This window comes from Mobula hypostoma, chromosome 5 (genome assembly GCF_963921235.1).
Source record: "Mobula hypostoma chromosome 5, sMobHyp1.1, whole genome shotgun sequence".
NCBI lineage: Eukaryota > Metazoa > Chordata > Chondrichthyes > Myliobatiformes > Myliobatidae > Mobula > Mobula hypostoma.
In genome coordinates this window covers 1,617,600-1,642,669 of record NC_086101.1, presented here as the reverse complement: position 1 = coordinate 1,642,669, position 25,070 = coordinate 1,617,600, and the positions used below count along the sequence as shown (strand labels likewise).

The 25,070-nt window shown below is 43.9% G+C and overlaps 1 protein-coding gene across 1 annotated transcript in view; it reads right to left on the bottom strand.

Moving 5' to 3' along the window:
• The window catches only part of LOC134346073 (uncharacterized), a 95,797-nt gene that overhangs the window by 66,866 nt on the left and 3,861 nt on the right, over positions 1 to 25,070 (bottom strand). The window contains exons 3-5 of the mRNA XM_063047376.1: positions 16,088 to 16,357; positions 11,435 to 11,551; positions 11,237 to 11,338 (exon numbers count right to left, since the gene is read on the bottom strand). Coding sequence (XP_062903446.1) covers positions 11,237 to 11,338; positions 11,435 to 11,551; positions 16,088 to 16,357 — 489 coding nt within the window. The remainder of the gene's footprint in view (positions 1 to 11,236; positions 11,339 to 11,434; positions 11,552 to 16,087; positions 16,358 to 25,070) is intronic.

The following is a 25,070-nucleotide window of genomic DNA, read 5'->3' as shown; positions in this document are numbered from 1 at the left end:
AAACATCGGAACCCTGGAATATTAAGCTGCCAGTCCTGCCCCTCCTGTAGCCAAGTTTGACTAATTGCTATTGTGACGAAAGAGGGTTACAAAAAGTACACATAGATTAAGATGTTAACTGTCCTGTGCTGGCACCAGTGGGATCAGCAGTTGATCTGCCACCTGTCTTCAGGAGAAAGAGAGATAAGAAAGACAATGGAGCAGCATTTGGAAATGTTAATGAAGAGACGAGAGAGCTTAACGGAAGGAGACACGGTCTGAGAACTGTCAAGATCGGCTCCTTTTTGAACCCTGAACTGTTTGAAGTGTGATGGACAGGCGATACCCCAGCAGGGGGATAAAAAGGGATAGGTTCGCTAAGGCAGGACACACACACGACACCACGAGGTAACGAGACCCTGGAAGCGGTGTGCCTCCCACAAGTCGGTGGGGGTTTTTGGAGGGCTGGTCGCGGGACCAAGCCATAGACGCACAGGGTGGAAAGGAACGATCGGCGGGAACCTGGTATGTGTCCGCCCTTGCCTGTGTGCCAGGTTCACTGTAGAGGAATGGAGGGGTCACAGTCGGTGACCTCAGAAGACATTACAAAGGGCTCCCCCGAAAGCTGACTGTGAGGAATATCGAAGGTCTGTTTGGAATCGGATTTGAATATTCATTCGCACTCTCTCTCTCTCTCTCCCACGGCGACGGCGATTACTGAGAACTGAACTAAACTGAACTCTGTCACTTTGAAACTGTTCATTTACTCCTAGACGACGATAGAGCTTGATTGATCCTATTATCCTAGTTCTGTGTACATGTGTGTTTATTCATTGCTAACCTGTTGCATTTATATCCTTACTATTAGAGTACTGTGTTGCTTATTTCTTTAATAAAACTTTCTTAGTTCCAGTAATCCAGACTCCAACTGAGTGATCCATTTCTGCTGGTTTGGCAACCCAGTTACGGGGTACGTAACACTATAATGTCATAATTCCATGTGTCAATCCACGCCCTCAACTCATCTGCCTTCCCCGCAATAGAAACATAGAAAATAGGTGCAGGAGTAGGCCATTTGGCCCTTCGAGCCTGCACCGCCATTTATTATGATCATGGCTGATCATCCAACTCAGAACCCCGCCCCAGCCTTCCCTCCATACCCCCTGACCCCTGTAGCCACAAGGGCCATATCTAACTCCCTCAATACTCCTAGCATTGAAATATATATGCCTCAGAAGATTTTTACCACCACTCACAACCTTTCTATTTGTGGCTTTGCTTGAACTTTTAACATCATTTATTTTCACCCCAGCCACACGGTCAGCTCTGGCACTCTGGTTCCCATCCCCCTGCAAATCTAGTTTAAAGCCTCCCCAGTAGCACTAAAAAACCTCCCTGAAAGGATATTGGTCCCCTTGTAGTTCAAGTGTAACCCATCTCTCTTGTACAGGTCCCACCTGCCCCAGAAGAGGTCCCAATTATCCTGAAAACTGAAACCCTGCCCCCTACACCAGTTCCTCAGCCACTTGTTCATCCTCCAGAGCATCCTATTCCTACCCTCACTGGCACGTAGCACAGGTAGCAATTCTGAGATTACCACCCTCGAGGTCTTGCTTTTCAACTTCCTACCAAGCTCTCTATACTCACTGTCCAGGACCTCCTCACTCTTCCTTGCTATGTCATTGGTACCAATGTGCACCACGACATCTGGCTGGTCACCCTCCCACTTCAGAATGTCATGCAATCGATCAGAGACATCCTTGACCCTGGCACCCGGGAGGCAACAAACCATCCTGGATTCTCTGTCACGACCACAGAACCTCCTATCTGTACCTCTAACTATCGAGTCCCCTATCACTACCCCTCTTCTCTCTTTCCACCCTCCCTTCTGCACTGCAGAACCAGACTCAGTGCCAGAGATCTGGCTGCTGCAGCTTGTCCCAGGTATGTCACCCCCCCACCCCCAACAGTATCCAATGTGGTATACTTGTTGTTGAGGGGAATGGCCACAGGGGAACCCTGCTCTGCCTGCCCTTTCCCCTTCCCTCGCCTGACAGTGACCCAATTTCCTGTCCTCTGCTCCTTTGGTGTAACTACCTCCCTGTAGCTACTATCTATAATCTCCTCATTCTCCCGAATGATCCGCAGGTCATCCAGCTTCTGCTCCAGTTCCCTAATGCGGTTTGTTAGGAGCTGCAGCTGGATGCACTTCTTGCAGGTGTCCTTTCCTTTATATTCTAGTCATCTTCAAGTGAATGCTGACATTGCATTTGCTTTCCTCACCACAGACTCCACTTGCAAAGTAACCTGCAGGGAATCCTGCACAATGATTCCCAAGTCCCTCTGCGCATCAGTTTTTTTGTATTTTTTCTCCATTTAGAAAATAGTCAACCCTTTCATTTCTTCTACCAAAGTGCATGTCCATACACTTCCCGACACTGTATTCCATCTGCCACTGCTTTGCCCATTCTCCTAATCTGCCTAAATCCTGCTGTAGCCTCACTAATTCCTCAAAACTACCTTCCCCTGCAACTATCTTCATATCATCTGCAAACTTGCAACAAAGCCATTAATTCCATCGTCCAAATCATTGACATATAATGTAAAAGGTATCAGTCCCAACACAGACCCTGTGGAACACCACTAGTCACTGGTGTCAACCAGAAAAGGCTCTCTTTATTTCCACTCTTTACCAACTGCCGATCAGTCACTGCTTTATGCATGTTAGAATCTTTCCTGTAAAACTATGGGCTCATAGCATGTTAAGCAGCTTCATGTCAAAGGCCTTCTGAAAGTCCAAGTGCTCAACATCAACCCATTCTCCTTTGTCTATCCTGCTTGTAATTTCTTCAAAGATTTCACAGATTTGTCAGGCAAGATTTTCACTGGGGAAAATATGTTGACTACGGCCTATTTTATCATGTGCCTCCAGGTACCCTGACACCTCATCCTTAATAATCGACTCACATCTTCCCAACCACTTAGATCAGACTAACTGGCCTATAGTTTCCTTTCTTATGCCTCTCCCCTCATAAAGGGTGGGGTGATATTTGCAATTTTCCAGTGTCCTGAACCATTCCGGAACCATTCTGGTTCCTCTACATGTTGGTTCAAAAAACCATCCTGCATACATTCCAAGAAATCCTCTTCCTCAGCACCCTTACCAATTTGGTTCACCCAATCTATATGTAGATTGAAGTCACCCATTATAACGGCTGTTCCTTTATTGCACACATTTCTAATTTCCTGTTTAGTACCATCCCCAACCTCACTACTACTGTTAGGTGGCCTGTACACAACTCCCACCAGCGTTTTTTGCCCCTTAGTGTTATGCAGCTCTACCCATATCGATTCCACATCCTCCCGGCTAATGTCCTTCCTTTCTATTGCGTTAATCTCCTCTCTCACCAGCAATGCCACCCCACCTCCTTTTCTTTCATGTCTATCTCTCCTGAATATTGAATATCCCTGAATGCTGAGCTCCCATCCTTGGTCACCCTGGAGCCATGTCTCTGTGATCCCAACTATTGTACGCCCTCTCTTTGGCTTTTATAAGACCTCAAGACATAGAGAGCAGAACTCGGCCATTTGGCCCATTGAGTCTGCTCCACCATTCCATCATGGCCGATTCATTGCTTTTCCTCAGCCCAGTCTCCTGCTATCTCCCCATATCCCTTCATGCCCTGATTAATCAGGAAACTATCAACCTCTACATTAAATATACATGAAGACTTGGCCTCCACAGCTGCCTGCAGCCTTAGAGTCAACTTCTATAGCTAGCACAGAGGAGGGCCCAGAACCTGAGATTGTTCTCACAGTCACAAGCCTCACCTGCCAATCAGAGTGATCCTCCTTGTCAGGAAAGAAGTTATCCCACATGAGTGAGAAATCCTCCACTGACTAAATCATTAAGTCCGAATGAGACCATTTAAAAGTGACTATGTTGTAAATGTCTGTATACTGTATATTGGCTGCATTATATAATACTGAGTATTTGGACTTCTCCAGAAGCCAATGGGAAGTGAGTACCAATTTTTCCAAGAGCATAGGTTTAAAGGCATACATTTTGCTTCAAAGTGTGACTGCTCCAACCAAGTCAGCAGAAATAAGCTTTGCTGATACTGTCAAAGTAACGTGGATCAATTTAGAACTGAAGCCATTGTTGACTGTGGAACACTTTAGGTTTCGTATGCGGAATCTAAAAGGGGAATCCATTTCAGTGTATGTGGCTGAATTGAAGAGATTGACTGAGCATTGTCAGTTTGGTAAAAGGCTGCATGATACACTAAGAGATTGTTTAGTTTGTGGAATCTATCGAGAAAGCATTCAAAAACAGCTCCCAGCTGAACCACAACTTCCTTTGCTATATCAATGGAAATAGCAGACAGAAGCAATTGGATTGCTGTCAGGAATGAAAGTGAGTGTGAACAGAATTGAAGTGTCGATACAGAAAATGGCCTGGCCAAACAAATTGAATTGCCGTGTTGGTAGGAGTTCACATTTATTAAACAAATGCAGGTTTAAAGATGAAACGCAAATATCCAAAGTAGTAGTAAAAAGAGCATAGCAGGCAGACAAAAATAAATAAGACCATAAGACATAGGAGCAGCATTAGGCCATTCAGTTCATTGAGTCTGCTCCACCATTCCATCATGGCTGATCTCAGAATCCACTCAACCCCATACGACTGCCTTCTCCACATCTCCTTTGATCAGAAAACGATCATCTTCTGCCTTAAATACACCAGTGGAATTGGCCTCCAGCCCAGTCTGCGGCAGAGCATTCCACACATTCACTACTCTCTGGCTAGAAAAAAATTCTTCCTTACCTGTGTTCCAAAAGGTCATGCTTCAATTTTGAGGCTTTTCCCTCTAGTTCTGGATACCCCCACCATAGGAAACATCCACTTCACATCCATCCTATCTAGTCCTTTCAACATTTGGTAGGTTTCAATGAGATCCTCCCGCATACTTCTAAATTCCAGTCAGTACAGGCCCAAAGCTGCCAAATGCTCCTCAGATGTTAACCACTTCATTTCTGGAACTATCCTTGTGAACGTCCTCTGGACTCGCTCCAATGACAACATATTCTTTCTGAGATATAGTACCCAAAATTGTTGACAATACTCCAAGTGCGGCCTGACTAGGTTTTATAAAGGTTCAGCATTATCTCCTTGCTTTTATATTCTATTCCCCTTGAAATGAATGCAGACATTGCATTTGCCTTCTTTACCACAGACTCAACCTGTAAATTAACCTCCTGGGAGGCTTGCATGAGGACTCCCAAGTCCCACTGCATCAACCTTCTCCTCATTTAGATAATAATCCGCACTATTGTTCCTTTTACCAAAATGCACCATCATACATTTCCCAACACTGTATTCCATCTGTCACTTTTTGCCCATTCTTCCAATTTGTCTAAGTCCTGCTGCAATTGTATTGCTTCCTCAGCACTACCTACCCTTCCATCTATTTTCGTATCATTCACAAACTTTGCCACAAAGCCATTATCTAAACCATTAACAAACAATGTGAAAAGCAGCAGTCCCAATACTGACCCCTGAAGAACACCACTAGTCACTGGCCGCCAACCAGATAAAAACTCTTTTATTCCCACTCACTGCCTCCTGCCTGTCAGCTATTACACTATCCATGCCAGTATCTTTCCTGTAACACCAAAGGATTTTATCTTGTTAAGCAGCCTTATGCATGGCACCTTCTCATATACCTTCTGAAAATCCAAGTAAATGACTTCCACTGTCTCTCCTTTGTCCACCCTGCTTTTTACTTCCTCGAAAAACTAGGAGATTTGTCAGGCAAGATTTCCCTTTACAGAAACCATTCTGGCTTTGACTTATTTTATCATTAGTCTCCAAGTACCTTGAAACCGCGTCCTCAATAATAGACTCGAACACTTTCCTAACCACTGAGGTTATGGCAACTGATCTATAATTTCCTTTCTTTTGCCTTTCTCCCTTCTTTAAGAGTGGAGTGACATTTGCAATCTTCCAGGACAAAGCCAGAATCAAGTGATTCTTGAAAGATCATAACCAATGCATCCGTTATCTCTTCAGCAACCTCTCTCAGGACTCTGGGATGTAGTCCATCTGGGCATGGTGATTTATCCACCTTAAGACCTTTGAGTTTGCCTAGCACTTTTTCCTTTGTAATAGCAACAGCACTCACGGATCGATTGCAGGGAATCCTCAAGGGTGAAGGAGAACATCCGGAAGTGGTGGTGCACGTGGGCACAGATGTCGTGGGGGAGAAGAGGAAAGACATTCTACAGCGCGACTTCAGAGAACTCGGAAGAAGGCTGAAAAGCAGGACTTCCAGGGTGGTTATCTCCGGTTCGCTTCTAGTTCCTCGTACTGGAGTGGTCAAGAACAGGATGATAATGGATCTGAATGTGTGACTGAGGAACTGGTGCAGGAAGCAAGGATTTACATCCTTGGACCACTGGGGTATGTTTTGGGGTAAGGTTGAATTGTACAAAAGGGACGGGTTGCACCTTAATTGGCAGGGGACCAGCATTCTGGCACAGGTTTGCCTCTGCAACACGGGTGTGTTTAAACTAAGCAGTGGTGGGGGGGGGGTGGAGGGGACGAACTGGAAATATAAGGATGGAGTTAAAGGGAAAGTGAGAATAAGAAAAGTTAAGAAAGACAACAGAATTAACGGAGCAGAAAGCTCAAGAAGGGATCGTACAGTATGGCCAAGTGAAATAGGAATTGATATGAAAGGTGAGGGGAGTAATAAATTAAAAGTATTGTATATGAATGCATGGAGTATAAGAAATAAAGTGGATGAGCTTGAGGCTCAGTTGGAAATTGGTAAGTATGATGTTGTGGGAATAACAGAGACATGGCTTCAAGTGGACAGGGCCTGGGAAATGAATATTCAATGATAATACGTCCTATCGAAAGGACAGGCTGATGGGCAGAGGGGGTGGGGTGGCTCTGTTGGTGAGGAATGATATTCAGTCCCTTGCGAGGGGGGACATAGAATCAGGAGACGTAGAGTCAGTATGGATAGAACTGAGAAATTCTAAGGGTAGAAAGACCCTAATGGGAGTTATCTACAGGCCCCCAAACAGTAGTCTGGACGTAGGGTGTAAGTTGAATCAAGAGTTAAAACTGGCATGTCGCAAAGGTAATGCTACAGTTGTTATGGGGGATTTCAACATGCAGGTAGACTGGAAGAATCAGGTTGGCACTGGACTCCAAGAAAGGGAGTTTGTGGAGTCCCTCCGAGATGGATTCTGAGAACAGCTTGTACTGGAGCCTACCAGAGAGAAGGCAATTCTGGATTTAGTGTTGTGCAATGAACTGGATTTGATCAGGGATCTCGAGGTAAAGGAGCCATTAGGAGGTAGTGACCATAATATAAGTTTTAATCTACAAATTGAGAGGGGGAAGGGAAAATCGGAAGTGTCATTATTACAGTTGAACAAAGGGAACTATGGAGCTATGAGGGAGGAGCTGGTCCAAGTTCAATGGAACAATACCCCAGCAGGGATGACAGTGGAACAACAATGGCAGGTATTTCTGGGAATAATGTATAAAATGCAGGATCAGTTCATTCCAGAACCAGAGGCCACAGTTTAAGAATTAGGGGTAGGCCATTTAGAACAGAGTTGAGGAAAAACTTTTTCACCCAGAGAGTGGTGGATATATGGAATGCTCTGTCCCAGAAGGCAGTGGAGGCCAAGTCTCTGGATGCTTTCAAGAAATAGATAGATAGAGCTCTGAAAGGTAGTGGAATCAAAGGTTATGGGGATAAGGCAGGAACTGGATACTGATTGTGGATGATCAACCATGATCACAGTGAATGGCAGTGCTGGCTCAAAGGGCCGAATGGCCTACTCCTGCACCTATTGTCTATTGCCTATTGTCACTCCTGTGCCCTGACGCTCACGGACCTCTGGCACACCGCTAGCATGTTCCACAGTGAAGACAGATGTGAAGTACCCATTAAGTTCATCTAGCATTTCGTTGTCCCCATTACGACCTCACCAGCATCATTTTCCAGTGGTCCAATATCAACTCTCACCTCCCTTTTACTCTTTATATAACTGAAAAAACTTTTGGTATCCTGCTTTATATTATTGCCTAGTCTGCCCTCACATTTCATCTTGTCCTTTATAGCTCTTTTAGTTGCCTTTTGTTGGATTTTAAAAGCTTCTCAATCTTCCAACTTCCCACGCACTTTTGGTACCTTATATGTTTTTTGGGACTTTCATGCAGTCCTTAAATACCCTTGTCTGCCACGGATGCCTACCCGTGCTATTCGAGAACTTCTTCCTCTGTGGGACATATCTATCCTGCACCTTGTGAACTACTTGCAGAAACTTCAGCCATCTCTGCTCTGCCTCATTCCCCGCCAGTACCCCCCTCCAATCCACCTGGGCAAACTCCTCTCTCATGCCTTTGTCATTCCCTTTATTCCATTGCGATACATATACATGAGTTCTCCCTCTCAAAATGCAGTATGAATTCAATCATATTATGATTACTGCCTCCAAAGGGTTCCTTTACATTAAGCTCCCTAATAAGATCTGGGTTATTACACAACGCCAAATCAAAGACAGCTTTTTCCTGAGTAGGCTCATGAACAAGCTGCTCTAAAAAAGCCATCTCTTGCAATCTGACGCCATCCTGATGTTCACAATCCCCTATCACAATTATATACAAAGATATATACACATATATATGGATATACATTATATACAGTTTTCCGGGGCGTAGACCTGTGTGATGAATATGGAGATCCTGGGTTGCCCAGACATCAAGATCCCCCTCTCGGCCTCGAGGATGTGGTCTAATGTGGTCCAAAGGAATGTGAAGCAGCACATTTGGCATCAGCTTGGCTGCAGGAGCTGCTGGGAGGCGACGTGATACGTCATCCAACAGCCTTAGGGGCTCCACTCCGGATTTGTGTAGGGTTTACTGCTTAGCCTTCTCTTCTCCTGAAGATACCCACAAGGCAGTGGGATCCGTAACCCTGGATAGGGGCCCATACTGGGTACTGTCAGCCGGAGCCAGCTGAGCCCGGGACTCGTGTAAGGCAGGGTCGTCACGCCCTGTCATAGTGACATAAGGAGCCACTACCCACTACCTGAATATACATATACATATATGATTCCTATAATGGCTGTTTTACCCTTGGAATTTCTTAACTCTACCCACAAGGATTCAAAATTCTCTGACCCTCTGTCACCTCTTTCTAAAGATGTAGTTCCATCTCTTACCAACAGAACCACACCACCACTAATGCCTTCCTGCCTGGCCTTTGATGTTAAGCTCCCAACTACAGAACATAGAACATAGAAATCTACAGCACATTACAGGCCCTTTGTCCAATAACGTTGTGCCGACCACGTAACCTAATTACCCTACTGTGATTACTGCTCAGCCCTCTGTTTTTCTTAGCTCCATGTACCTATCTAAAAGTCTCTTAAATGACCCTATTGTATCCACTTCCACCACCGCTGCCAGCAAAGCATACCACGCACCCACCACTCTGTGTGAAAAACTTGCCCCTGACATCCCCTCTGTACCTACTTCCAAGCACCTTAAACGTATGCCCTTTCATGTTAGCCATTTTGGCCCTGGGAAAAAACTTCTGGCCATCCACACGATCAACATCTCTCATCATCTTATACACCTCTATCAGGTCACCTCTCATCCTTCGTCGCTCCAAGGAGAAAAGGCAAAGTTTACTCAACCTATTCTCATAAGGGATGCTCCCCAATCCAGGCAACATCCTTGTAAATCTCCTCTGCACTCTCTCTATAGTACCCACATCCTTCCTATAGTGAGGTGACTAGAAATGAACACAGTACTCCAAGTGCGGTCTGACCAAGGTCTTGTAGATATAATTATGACCTCTTTCAGCCATGATTCAGTGATGCCCACCATGTCATACCGACCAATCACTAATTGCATCATGAGTTCATCCACATTATTCCAAATGCTATGCGCATTTAAATACAGTACCTTCAGTCCTGCGTTCTTCACCGTTTTAAATTTTGCCTCTGTGGTACAATTTAACTCTTTGCTCTGTCTGCACTTGTACCTAATCATTGGCTTGTTCTTCCTTACACCCATTATCTACTTGTTAGCCTGCTGGCTCATCCTCAGCTCCATCATCCTGGTTCCTATTCTCCCTGCCACTCCCAACAGCTTTAGTAAATCTGCCCGCAAGAATATTGGCCCCCCTCAGATTCCAGTGCTACCCCTGCCCTTTGTGCAGGTCCCAATTATCCAGAAATCTGAATTCCTGCCCCCTGCTCCAATTCTTCAGCCACGCATCTACCTGCAACCTGATTTTACTCCCATCCTCACTGTCATGTGGCACAGACAGCAATCCTGAGATTACTACCCTTGAGGTCCTGTTTCTCAGCTTTATTCCTAACTCCTAACCAAACGGACCACTTTGGGAAGAGAAAGAGCCAAAAAGTCAAGCTGCAGTTTCAAAAAGAGCACTAATCTCCGTACTATTGACGAAAAACCTAATAATAATGAGTGTGATGCAGGAATGAGTACCCTTCAGATTTACAGTGTGAAAATTAAAAATAGATAAGCAACGTGGCTTACACCAGAAGTGAATGGCAGATTAATTAAAATGGAATTAAACACTGGTTCAGCTGTTTCAGTCATTCCATAAAATAAGTGTGAATGTCATTCCAAAGATACCAAACTGAAGTCTGCAAATATTCAGCGAAGAACTTATACTGGAGAAAAGGTAACTTGTGTGTTAATGCCATCCATAACAGTGAAATAAACCAACCAACAATCCACATTGAGCTTGGGTGTGGTAAAAACAGAAGGACCAGCATTATGGGGACGTGATTGGCTGAGAACACTACAACTTAATGGGGCACCCATCCACTATTTGCATGCCACATCCCCTGCAATGAAGGCAAATGAAAGCGGATAACAAAATGTACTAGACAGAGATACGAAAGGCTGATTCTCCTGATTCCAAAAACCTAATAACCTGAGCCCTCAGTGAGTGAACATGTGCAGTGCTTTGAGGTTGAGGTTGAGGTTGATAATGAGAGCTCCAGGTGTGTCTGGATGGGGGTGGGAGAGCAGCAACAAAATGTCTGGTCCTTCAGCTATCAACAGCCACAATTGGAGAGCCAGATAGTAATGGCCTCCTGCTATATAAATCAAGGGAACAGGATGGGCTGGAAGCTCCATTATTCTTTTCAAAGGAATAGCAAGAACTGGGGCTGACAATGGCACACTGACCTGGATCAAAAACACAGAAGAGGGCTGCAGTCAGCAGAGAGATGAAGGAGAGCAGCTGGAAGAACATAAAAACAGCAGTGAGCTGTACGTGCCGCTTGTGAACTGGAAATACAAACAGATGGAGATTCAATGCATTATCTCAGGAGAATACATCATGCACATCTGTCTACAATAGGGTCAGGCAAGGTGAAATGTTACCTCTGTAAGTTCCCAGGGCAAAAAAGATGATGAAGATTGATGCAGCAAAAGATGTTGACGTGCTCACCAGAGCAACTATGGATGTGATGAAAGTGTACCGATGGAGCAACAGCAATCCTGAAACAAGAAACTCAAATCAATCTTTCCAAATATAAACTAGAGAAATGAATCACAACACCTGCCAGTGTGCAGGCAGCAGACACATTGTGAGACAAAGTGTACTGGAGTGAGGTCAGTCAGCCAACTGAGTCATCTTGAAACCGTGTTCACCTCAGCAACACAAAGGAATAGATTGTGGACTTCAGAGAGGGGAAGTCAGGCAAACACACACCAGTCGTTACCAAATGACCAGTGGTGGAAAGAGTGAGCAACTTTGAGTTTCTGATCCTAGGCCCACGTCACAGCTACAACCACGAAGAGGGAACACAAACATTTCTACTCCCTAATAAGTTTAAGGAGATTCTGCACGTCATTTACGACTCTGACAAACTTCTACAAATGTACACAGGAAAACATCACTGCCTGAAATGCAAACTCCAATGCACAGGAACTCAACAGATTAGACAGAATGGTGCCCTTTGCCAGCTCCATCATGAATACAGCTCTTCCCACTATTGAGGACATCTACAAGAGGCAAGGCCTCACTGAAGTGACATCCATCATTAAGGTTCCTCACTGTTCGGGCCATGCTCTTCTTGGTGCTGCCATCAGGTAAAAGGTACAGGAGCCTGAAGACTCACACCTCAAGGCTGAACAAAAACTTTGACTCCCTTATAATGGAGGATATAATTTCCATGTTCTTGATCCAACCTAGGCCAGATTACATATTCTTACACTCACTTGTAACTGGCACTAATGTTGTTAAGTTTATTTTGCCATGTTATCCATAAACATATGCTAAGATCATATCAACCTATCTTTGCTGCTTCAAGGAGCTAACTTCCATGGCATTTATATCCTGGATAAGTGTGTAGATGACAATAAACCACCAATAGACCAGCGATCAAACTTGCAGCATTCCACATTAAGAGTATTCAACAGGGTCCTACGATCACAAGAAGAGTGACTAGGACAATCACTCATTGTTAGACTGCACACCAACTCCAATGCCTCTCCACAGCAGGAGCAACCATGGCCTGCAGCCAGCCCAGCTCCCTCAGCTTCTCCATCACCCAGCAACTTGCTGATGGGGTAGACCAAAAGTACTTTAATTTCCTAATGTCCAGCAAGGTCTTGTGAGCATAAAAAATACATTTTAAAATGATAACAATACCTTTGGTTGGCCCCATAGATGCGGCTGCATCTGGATACACTGCTATCACAACAGAGACTTCACTTGGCGGTGCTAGCTCAAAGGGCTGAATGGCCTACTCCTGCACCTATTGTCTATTGTTGTCTCTTCTTCTATTCTTGTAATGTTGTTGGAGCATACCTACAGGCACCTACGTTTCACCTGAGAAGTTAAGCTTATCTCCGAGATTCCTTCCTACTTCCTCTGAGTGGCCATAGGAACTCATGTACTGATGCCTGCTGTTAAATGGCTCAACCACGTACGAGGGGTGATTGATAAGTTCGTGGCCTAAGGTAGAAGGAGTCAATTTTAGAAAACCTAGCACATTTATTTTTCAACATAGTCCCCTCCTACGCTTACACACTTAGTCCAGCGGTCGTGGAGCATACGGATCTTGGACCTCCAGAAAGTGTCCACGGCAGGGGTGTTTGGTAAGTTTGTGGCCTGAGGTAGAAAGAGATGAGTTATACAGCTCTCGTTACATGCACATGCAGTTCAACTCTTTGATTGATTATGCAGAAAGTTTGAAGTTAATAACTGCATAATCACTCAGAGTTGAACTGCATGTGCATTTAACGAGAGCTGTATAACTCATCTCCTTCTACCTTCGGCCACGAACTTATCAATCACCCCTGCTGTGGACACTTTCTGGAGGCCCAAGATCCATATGCTCCATGACCCGCTGGACTAAGTGTGTAAATCTGGGATTGTGCTAGGTTTTCTAAAATTGACTCCTTCTACCCTAGGCCACGAACTTATCAATCACCCCTCGTATTACACATGTGGTCAGCCTCCTCACTCGACGAACAATACCATCCTAAGCTGCCTTGCCTCTGCCACTTTGAGAGTTGGCGGTGAGGTTGGGCATGGACAATAGAAGTTTAATTCTCATTCGGACCCACATTGTTATTGATTCGTTGTTACTCACCGAGTCTTCAAACTCTTTCTCTTTTAGCACTGTGGCAACATTTCACCACATGCACTGAAACAGCAAATAATCATGTGCACCGGGCTCTTACCCAGCTTTTACCCTGCTGTTATAAGACTATTGGATTGTTCCCTAGCATGATAAGATGGACTCTTGGCTTCACAATCTACCTCATGGTGATTGTGGTAAACCAAATACATATACATATATATATATGTGTTGTAACTGGGTTACCTGTCTGGACACGCCCCTCTGCTGACGGCCCCTGTGGCTCCTCCCTCAGACCCCTGATTAAAGGTGATCGGGTCATGCCTCCTCCTCTCAGTCTAGGGGCAGACACTCAGCATGCTGGAGGTCACATTTTACTGCTAATAAAAGCCTTTCAGTACTTACTCTACTTCCAGTCTTTTGGAGTTATTGATGGTGCATCAGTGATCTTGCACTTCATTGCCTGCCTGCATTTCACATTCTTCGTAACTAATACACTTTATTCTGCACTATTATTATTTTCCCTTAATCCACCTCAATGTACTGCTGATCTGTATGGACGATATGTGAGACAAGATTTTCATGATACACATATTAAGAGTTATTGAACACTAGAGCACAGAAATGGGTCCTTTGGCCTATCTAATCCGTACCAAACCATTAATCTACCGAGTCCTATTGACCTACACCCAGAAAGCAACCCTCCAAAACCCTCCCATCCATACGCCTATTCAAACTTCTCTCAAATGTTGAATTCGATCCTGCATGCACCACTTGTGCTGGCAGCTCGTTCCACACTCTTACGACCCTCTGAGTGATGAAATTTCCCCTCATGTTCCCCTTAAACCTCTCACCCTTAACCAATGACCTCTGGTTCTAGTCTCACCCAAACTCCGTGCAAAATGCAACGGTTTACCTCAAGGGCAATAAACAACACAACAGACAGAGAAGAGTAACAGAGCTTCTCTTTTCTAAACAATATCTTAAGTAAGATTTGATCATCGTAACACAAATCACTTGCTACAGACTGGAAGAATTAATATATTTTTGATTATTTAGAGATTCAGTTGGGAACAGGCCCTTCTGACTCAATAAGACCCTCTGCCAAGCAGCCCACTGATTTAACCCTGATCTAATCGCAGGGCAGTTTACAATTTACAGTTAACCTGCCAAGCAGCCCACTGATTTAACCCTGATCTAATCACAGGACAGTTTACAATTTACAGTTAACCTGCCAAGCAGCCCACTGATTTAACCCTGATCTAATCACAGGACAGTTTACAATTTACAGTTAACCTGCCAAGCAGCCCACTGATTTAACCCTGATCTAATCGCAGGGCAGTTTACAATTTACAGTTAACCTGCCAAGCAGCCCACTGATTTAACCCTGATCTAATCACAGGACAGTTTACAATTTACAGTTAACCTGCCAAGCAGCCCACTGATTTAACCCTGATCTAATCACAGGACAGTTTACAATTTACAGTTAACCTGCCAAGCAGCCCACTGATTTAACCCTGATCTAATCGCAGGACAGTTTACAATTTACAGTTAACCTGCCAAGCAGCCCACTGATTTAACCCTGATCTAATCACAGGACAGTTTACAATTTACAGTTAACCTGCCAAGCAGCCCACCGATTTAACCCTGATCTAATCACAGGACAATTCACAATGAGCAATTAACCTACTAAGCACCCCACCAATTTAACCCTGATCTAACCACAGGACAATTTACAATGAACCTACTTACTGCTACGCCTCTGAACTGTGGGAGGAAGCAGGAGCATCTGGAGGAAACCCACATGCTGCACAGGAAGAACGTACAAAACTCCTTACAGAAGATGCTGAAATTGAACTTCAGAACGCCCTAAGCTATAATAGTGTTGCAAATACGAACATTTTGCGGCTCAAATTTAACTTACAACATCACTAACCTACAAAGTACCCAGGACATCTTTAGGGAGCGGTGTCTCAGAAAGACAGCGTCCATTATTAAAGACCTCCAGCACCCAGGGCATGCCCTTTTCTCACCGTTACCATCAGGTAGGAGGTACAGAAGCCTGAAGGCACACACTCAGCGATTCAGGAACAGCTTCCCCTCTGCCATCCAATTCCTAAATGGATTTTGAAGCTTTGGACACTACCTCGCTTTTTTTAACATACAGTATTTCTGTTTTTGCACATTTTTAAATAATCTATTCAATATACATAATTGATTTACTTGTTTTATTATTATTATGTTTTATTTTTTTTTCTGTCTCTGCTAGATTACATATTATATTGAGCTGCTGCTGCTAAGTTAACAAATTTCACGTCCCATGCCGGTGATAATAAACCTGATTCTGATTCTGAATCAAACAAAGCTTCTTCCCTTCTAAAGTTGATAGTGTAAAATCCCCAGCTCTGTAACATGTTGAAGTAAACAGGCGTAGAATAAAACTCACCGTTAATGACGAGGACATGAGAGTTCTTGCTCTGGCTGACTTTGTTTTCTATCACACAGGTGAACAACTCACAGTTTGCGATTTGATCAGTTTTTATTGTCAATGTTCTGTTGTCAGTCGACATTGAGTAAATCTCATCATTTTCAAGCAGTTTGCTACCTTTATACCACAAAATTCTGTCTGTATCCCAACTATTTGCAACACAGGTGAGTTGAGCAATTCTCACTGCATTTTTGGGATTCTGTATTATCACCGGTGCTATCAAAACATCTGTTGAAAAATGATATGAATATAGTAAATGAAATGGTGTGTAACCTGCACCACATGATATTGAAACTGACAGCTGCAATTGAAATGTTGACTGTTATTTCCACTCCAGAAGACCATAAGGTCATAAGACTTAGCAGAGCTAGGCCATTTCATCATGGCTGATTTATTATCCCACTCAACCCCATTCTCCGACCTTCTCTTTGTAACCTTTGACACCCTGATTAATCGAGAACTTATCAATCTCTGCTTTCAACATACTCAATGATTTGGTCTCCACAGCTGCCTGTGCAATGAATTCCACAGATTTACAACCCTCTGACTAAAGAAATTTCTCCTTGTCTCTGTTCTAAATGGACCTCCCTCAATTCTGAGGCTGTGCCCTCTTGTCACAGACTTACCCACTACAGGAAACATCTCCCTACATCCACTCTATCCAGACCTTGAGGTGTTTGACAGATTTCATTGAGATCCCCCCTTATTAGACCATATCGTAGGAGCAGAATTAGGCCATTCAGCCCATCGAGTCTGTTCTGCTATTCCATCATGCCTGATTCCAGATCCCACTTAACCCCGTACACCTGCCTTCTCGCGATATGCTTTAATGCCCTGACTGATCAGGAAACGATCAACTTCCCCCTTAAATATACCAAAAAACTTGGCCTCTACCGCAATCTGTGGCAGAGCATTCCACAGATTTACTCTCTCTGGCTAAAAAACATCCTCCTTAACTTTGTTCTAAAAGGTCACCCCTCAATTTTGAGGATGTGTCCTCCAGTTCTGGATAGACTCAACCTGTAAATTAACCTTCTGAAAGTCTTGCATGAGGACTACTAAGTCACTCCGCACCTCTGATGTTTGAACCTTCTCCCTATTTAGATAATAGTCCACACTATTGTTCCTTATACCAAAAATGCATTATTGTACATTTCCCAACACTCTATTCCATTGCCAATTTTTTAACCCATTCTTCCAATATGTCTAGGTCCTATTATGCTTACTGTCTTCTAAGGGTTCCTTTACATTAAGCTTCCTAATAAGATTTGGGTTATTACATAACACCCAATCTAAGATAGCCTTTCCCTGAGTAGGCTCAAGCACAAGCTGCTCTAAAAAAAGCCATCTTGCAGGCATTCAACAAATTCCCTCCCACCAACTCTGCTGGCTCATCCTCTGCTCTGTCATACTGGTTCCCAACCCCCTGTCATATTAGTCTAAACCACTCCCATCTGAGTTTATTCTTCTAAACCCCAGCAAGAGTTCTTCCAAACTACAGGCCCAGAGCCATCAAATGCTTCTTATACATTAACCCTTTCACTTAACAGGTCATTCATCTATATCCCTAGATGCTGTTTTCTTCCCAATCCCCTTGCATATTGAAATCCCCAATTACAATTGTGTCATTACCCTCATTACATGCCTTTGCCAGCTCCCTTTGCAATCTCAACCTCACATCTTTGCCACTAATTGGAGGCCTATATATAATTCCCATAATGGTTCTATTACCTTTGCAATTTCTTAACTCCACCCACAAAGATTCAACATTCTCTGAATCCATGTCACTTCTTTCAAAAGATATAATTTAATCTCTTACCAACAGAACCACACCACTAACGATGCCTTCCTGCCATCTTTTCGATACAAAGAATATCCTTTGATGTTAAGCTCCTAACTATGGTCTTCTTTCAGCCACGTCTCAGTGATGCCCACAACATCATACTGACCAACACTAAATGCGCCACGAGTTCATCCATCTTACCCTGAATGCTACGCACGCTTAAAGACAGCACATTCAGTCCTGCATTCCTCACCCTTTTGAATTTGCCTCTGTGGTACAATTTAACTCCTTGCTCTGTCGACATTTGCACCCAATCATTGACCTGTCCTTCTTTACATTCATGTTATACCCATCATCTATTTGTAAACCCGGTGGCTCATCTTCAGCTCTGTCATCTTCAGTTCCTATCCCCCGCCATATTAGTTTAAACCACTCCCATCTGAGTTTATTCTTCTAAACCCCAGCAAGAGTTCTTCTAAACTACAAGCCCAGAGCCATCAAATGCTCCTCAAACGCTAACCCTTTCACTTTACAGATCACTCATCTATATCCCTAGATGCTGCCTGAGCTGTTAAGTTCTTCCAGCATCTGCAGAAACTCTTGTGTTTACGATGGAAACCAAACCTGGTCTGATGGAACATTGTGGGTATTGATTTCTTGTCTACCCTCACTTCCAAACAACACCAAGAGGCAAGTAGTTACTGCACCAGGGTTGTAACATCACTTGGTCTGTACTTGGAGTTAGTGATTTGTTTGTATTTGTATCCTCATTCTGATGTGTGTGTGTTCCTATGGCAGGAACGGGGGTCACATGTATACAACTGGTGGGGGGCGGGATGCAGCAGAGATTAAAGAGGTGTCAATTGTTCATTTCTTGTAAGACTGGCAGAAATAGATTCAAAACATGGTTTTCAAAAGGAAAATGAATGGAGAGGTCTCATGGGAAGAGCTGGCAAATGGGACTGAACACAGCCAGGTAGTCGGAACTCAGTTCTCAATCACGAGATTCTGCTGATGCTGGAAATTCAGAGCAACGCACATAAAATGCTGGAGGAACTTGGCAGGTCAGGCAGCATCTATGGTAATGAATGGTATGGAGATAACGCCAAACGTCATTGGGAAGCGGCAAGGAGAGGGAGAGAAGAAGAATCGGATGAGGCGAGGGCTGCACGACTCCAGGATCAAAGAGTCAGGACAAAAAAAGATGAGAGAAGAAGAGACAGAGGAGGAGAGGGATGCATGTTTCCAGGATCAGAGACAAACAACAGAAGAGATGAAGAGACGGGGGATGAAAGGACTGCATGTCTCCAGAATGACAATGAGAGGCACAAGGGTGGCAGATAAACCAGAAATGAAGCCATCAAAAATGTCCTTCGTTAAACAAGGAACTTCTATATTTGCTTTGCTACGCGTCATTCTTCTTTAATAAACTGAGGTTTTCTACTTCAGTTTTCAAAGCAAAGCAATACCAATAGCATTCAGGAAAATTTAATGTTCATTCTGGTCACATCAGACTGCACTGCCTTTCTCTCAAAGGGTGCCCTAACCAGTCACCCCGTTGTCTAGTAGACATTAAAATGGTTGGCCACTGCGTAAACCTGCTTTTTGCAGATGGAGCTGGGCTGCTCAACAAAGTGGTTGCCTGATATTCTTCAGGTCTCAACAATGCAGACAACCCCAACAGAATCGCAGGTGGACTGTTGTCTCATCTGCAGGGACTGTTTGCGGCAACAAGAGTTACCCACTGTTAGAAGATATTCAGGAGTTAGATTAAATAGCAAATATTAACTTCAGCAACCAATCTTTAGATCTGAACACTGATTGTAGATTAAATTTAAAATGAGGCCCTGGACAATAGTTTCCTGAAGCTGTGGACATCAGTTAATTGAAACCTGCCATTTATTTGGGTGTCTGGCGTGCATGTTCGAAGAAGGTGTGAAAATTCAAAGGAAGCATTGTAAGTACATTGCAACTATAGAATTGTCCTTTAGTCCTTGGCCTATTAAATGGCATGTAATATTGGGTCGAACAGGCCTCTTCCTCCAGAGAGTGTCTCACTTTGTTGAATAAAAGACCACTTTTATGTCTTGATGAAGGGTCTTGGGCTGAAACGTCGACTGTACTCTTTTATAACCATGTAACAGTTACAGCACGGAAACAGGCCATCTCGGCCCTTCTAGTCCTTTTCCATAGATGCTGCCTGGCCAGCTAAGTTCCTTCAGCATTTTTGTGTGTTGCTTGGATTTCCAGCATCTGCAGATTTTCCCTTGTTTGTGATTGGACTACTTTTATATCTACCAACGGCGACTTCGTTCACGCTACAACACCCACTGGGACTCTGTTCTTGTAATCATCCTAAAATGTAGAAAGCTAAGATATGGTGTCATTCAATGATTCAGAAACAGCTTGTTCACCCCTGCCGTCAGATTTTTGAATGGACATTGAATTGAATTGACTTTATTACTTACATCCTTCATGAGGATTAAAAATCTTTACATTACATGTCTGTCTAAATGTGCAATTTATGGTACATTGGACATTGCAACAGTATAGTCAATATAACATAGAAATACAGTTGTTTTAGCATGAGTTAAGCAGTCTGATTCCTGGTGGAAGAAGCTGTCCCAGAGCCTGTTGGTCCTGGCTTTTATGCTGCGGTACCGCTTCCCGGATGGTAGCAGTTGGAACAGTTTGTGGTTGGGGTGACTCGGGTCCCCAATGATCCTTTGGGCCCTTTTTACACACCTGTCTTTGTAAACGTCCTGGATAGTGGGAAGTTCACAACTACAGATGGGCTGGGCTGTCCGCACCACTCTCTGCAGAGACCTGTGATTGAGGGAAGTACAGTTCCCATAGCAGGCAGTGATGCAGCCAGTCAGGATGCTCTCAATTGTGCCCCTGTAGAAAGTTCTTAGGATTTGGGGGCCCACACTAAACTTCTTCAACTGTCTGAGGTGAAAGAGGAGCTGTTGTACCTTTTTCACCACACAGCCATTATGTATAGAGCATGTGAGATCCTCAGTGATGTGTTTGCTGATGAACCTCAAGCTGTTCACCCTCTCAACCCCAGATCCATTGATGTCAATAGGGGTTAGCTTTCTCCATGCTTCCTGTAGTCCACAACCAACTCCTTTGTTTTTGTGACATTGAGGGAGAGGTTGTTTTCTTGACACCACTGTGTCAGGGTGATGACTTCTTCTCTGTAGGCTGCCTCATTATTATTTGAGATTAGGCCAATCAATATAGTGACGTCAGCAAATTTAATTAGCAGATTGGAGCTGTGGGTGGCGACACAGTTATGGGTATACAGGGAGTAAAGGAGGGGCTTAGGACACAGCCCTGAGGGGCTCCTGTGTTGAGGGTCAGAGGGGCAGAGATGAGGGAGCCCAGTCTTGTCACCTGCCAGTGATCTGACAGGAAGTCCAGGATCCAGCTACACAAAGCAGGGTGAAAGCCGAGGTCTCTGAGTTTATTGTCGATCCTGGAGGGAAGTATGGTGTTGAATGCTGAACTGTGGTCCAAGAACAGCATTCTCACATAGGCATCGTTCTTCTTCAGATGTGTAAGGACGGTGTGTAGAGCTGTAGGGGGTCCAGTGTGGGTGGTAGCAAGCTACAGATGTAGTCCTTGACCAGTCTCTCAAAGCAATATTGAGGTGAGTGCGACAGGACACCACTCATTCAGGCATGTAACCTTGGTCTTTTTAGGTACAGGGACCATGGTGGATGGGATGATTTGAAGCAGGAAGGCACTCTACCCTGGGAGAGGGAGAGATTAAAAATGTCTGTAAATACACCTGCCAGTTGTGCCACGCACATCCCATGAACACTACCTATTTTTTTTCCTCTTGCATAATTAAAATTTTAAAATATATATGCTGACTGTAATTGACAGTTTTTATTATGTATTGCAATGTCCTTCTGCTGCATAACAACAGATTTCACAACATATGCCAGTGATATTAAACCTGATTTGGATATGGCCCTGCTTTTCACAGGCTCATTTTGGGGTAGGTACTACAAATTGATGGGTGCAAATCTGACTGGCACCTACTTGCAGATAAGTTTACACCTTTACAGTGGCAAGCAGAAAGGAGAAATAACAAGAGTTCACAGCCATCATGTTCCTGTAAGGGTGAAAACCAAGCAAACAAACACTTGGAACCTGGGATGTGGTGAACTAAGAGTTAAGAATTGCATAAGGAGAAAAAAGGAAGCACGCGACGGGAATAGAGGTAAAGATGAGTGGGACCCATAAATAGCAGAAAAATATAGGGAGATGCTTGAAAAGAAAATCAACACGGTAAGGTGGCTCAAATATATCCCAAGCATGCAGGATTAAGATAACTCTGAAGGCATTTTATAGATTTAAATTGAAATGATTGGGGTGGGGGAGAGGTGTGTGTATGTATGTGCGTGTGCGTGTGCGTGTGCAGGAGGGGGAAGAGTTGTGTGTGCATGTGTATGGAGGGCCTGGGGGAAGAGGTGTGTGTGTGTGTGTGTATACAGAGAGAGTTGTAATTGAATCATTATTCACAGAGGACCTGGTGAGGTAGAAGGTGAAGTTCTAGTGCGCGGCTCCATGAGTAGATGCTTTGGTGGCCTTTTAAGTGGATAAATCCCTAGGAATAGATGAGGTTTACCCTAGGCTGCTGTGGAAGTGTGGAGAGATCTTGCTGGGCTTCTGGCTGACATGTTTCTTTCTTATCTGGCCACAAGTAAGATTCTGGATGACTGGAAGACAAGGACAACAGGGAAAGGACGAGTAATTACAGATCTATGAGCCCAACATCTGAGGTAAGGAAAAATCTGTGAGTCTCAGATCATTGGCAAATTACTGGGAAGAACTCATAGGGATAGTAGGGCAGTCTTCTTTTAAATACACAGCATGGTAGGTAGTTGCAATGTCCTGCCTGGAGTGATGGTGGAGGCAGTTACAATACAAGCATTAAAGACGCTCTGAGATAGGCACACAAATGTGCAGAAAATGGAAGGATAAGGACATGGCATTCAGTTGGCTGTTTAATTACTAATTTGTTCAGCACAATATTGTACTGACTGTACTTTTCCATGTCGCATGTTATTAGATATGAATAAAATTAGAGAGCATAGGTTTATGTAAAGATGGAGACCTTTTTCAGCCAGTGTAGAAAGCACTTGGAATTTGATAGCAGAGAGGGTTGAAAGCAATGCCACTACCAACACTTAAGTCCCTGGACAAAAATGGAATTGCCTAGGTATGGAAAATGGAATGAGCCCACTGATTAGCATTGATGTGGTGGGCAGAATGGACACGTTTACTTTTACAGTATACGAATTGGTGTAATAATAACTGGGTTGTGGTGGTGGGAGATTTTAATTTACCAAATATTGATTGGCATGTCCCTAGAGCAAGGGGTTTTGATGGGGTGGAGTTTGTTAGGTGTGTTCAAGAAGGTTTCTTGACACAATATGTAGATAAGCCTACAAGAGGAGAGGCTGGACTTGATCTGGTTTTGGGAAATGAACCTGGTCAGGTGTCAGATCTCTCAGTGGGAGAGCACTTTGGAGATAGTGATCATAACTCTATCTCCTTTACAATAGCATTGGAGAGGGAGAGGAACAGACAAGTTAGGAAAGTGTTTAATTGGAGTAAGGGGAAAGATGGGGCTATCAGGCAGGAACTTGGAAGCACAAATTGGGAACAGATGTTCTCAGGGAAATGTACGGAAGAAATGTGGCAAATGTTCAGCGGATATTTGTGTGGAGTTCTGCACAGGTACATTCCAATGAGACAGGGAAAGGATGGCAGGGTACAGGGACCGTAGCATACAAAGGCTGTTGAAAATCTAGTCAAGAAGAAAAGCCTACGAAAGGTTCAAAGAACTAGGTAATGATAGAGATCTAGAAGATTATAAGGCTAGCAGGAAGAAGCTTAAGAATGAAATTAGGAGATCCAGAAGGGGCCATGAGAAGACCTTGGTGAGCAGGATTAAAGAAAACCACAAGGCATTCTGCAAGTATGTGAAGAGCAAGAGGATAAGATGTGAGAGAATAAGACCAGTCAAGTGTGACAGTGGGAAAGTGTGTATGGAACTAGAGGAGATAGCAGAGGTACTTAATGAATACTTTGCTTCCATATTCACTACGGAAAAGGATCTTGGCGATTGCAGGGATGATTTACAGTGGATTGAAAAGCTTGAGCATATAGACATTAAGAAAGAGGATGTGCTGGAGCTATTGGAAAGCATCAAGTTCGATAAGTCACTGGGACTGGACAAGATGTACCCCAGGCTACTGTGGGAAGTGAGGGAGGAGATTGCTGAGCCTCTGGCGATGATCTTTGCATCATCAATGAGGACGGGAGAGGTTCTGGAGAATTGGAGGGTTGCGGATGTTGTTCCCTTATCCAAGAAAGGAAGTAGAGATAGCCCAGGAAGTATAGACCAGTGAGTCTTACTTCAGTGGTTGGTAAGTTGATGGAAAAGATCTTGAGAGGCAGGATTTATGAGCATTTAGAGAGGCATAATATGATTAGGAATAGTCAGTATTGTTTTGTTAAAGGCAGGTCGCACCTTGAGCCTGATTGAATTTTTTGAGGATGTGACTAAACATATTGAAGGTAGAGCAGTAGATGTAGTGTATATGGATTTCAGCAAGGTATTTGATAAGGTACCCCATACAAGGCTTATTGAGAAAGTATGGAGTTATGGGATCCAGGGGGACATTGCTTTGTGGATCCAGAACTGGCTTGCCCACAGAAGGCAAAGAGTGGTTGTAGACGGGTCATATTCTGCATGGAGGTCGGTGACCCATGGTGTGCCTCAGGGATCTGTTCTGGGACCTTTCTGTTGCACACTTGGACACAAAAGGGACTTGCAGGCGTGCAGAAGTTTAAAATAACATCTTTATTTTCCTTCCTGGAAACACTGGAACACAGCTTACCATGCATGCTGCCGGGCCGTCTCCGTCTACTGCATCACGTGCGCACTCCTGTGCCCCCAGGACCCCTCAGCTGCCCCAAGTGCCTGTATAAGCTTTGCCCCTTGTAACCATCAACCAACCCACTAAAATATTACCGTTGCTAGTGCAACTGAATATTAATCAAATTGTAAATGAACAAAATAACAACAATAATACCAAAGCAATAAAAATAATATGAACATAATATAAGAAAATT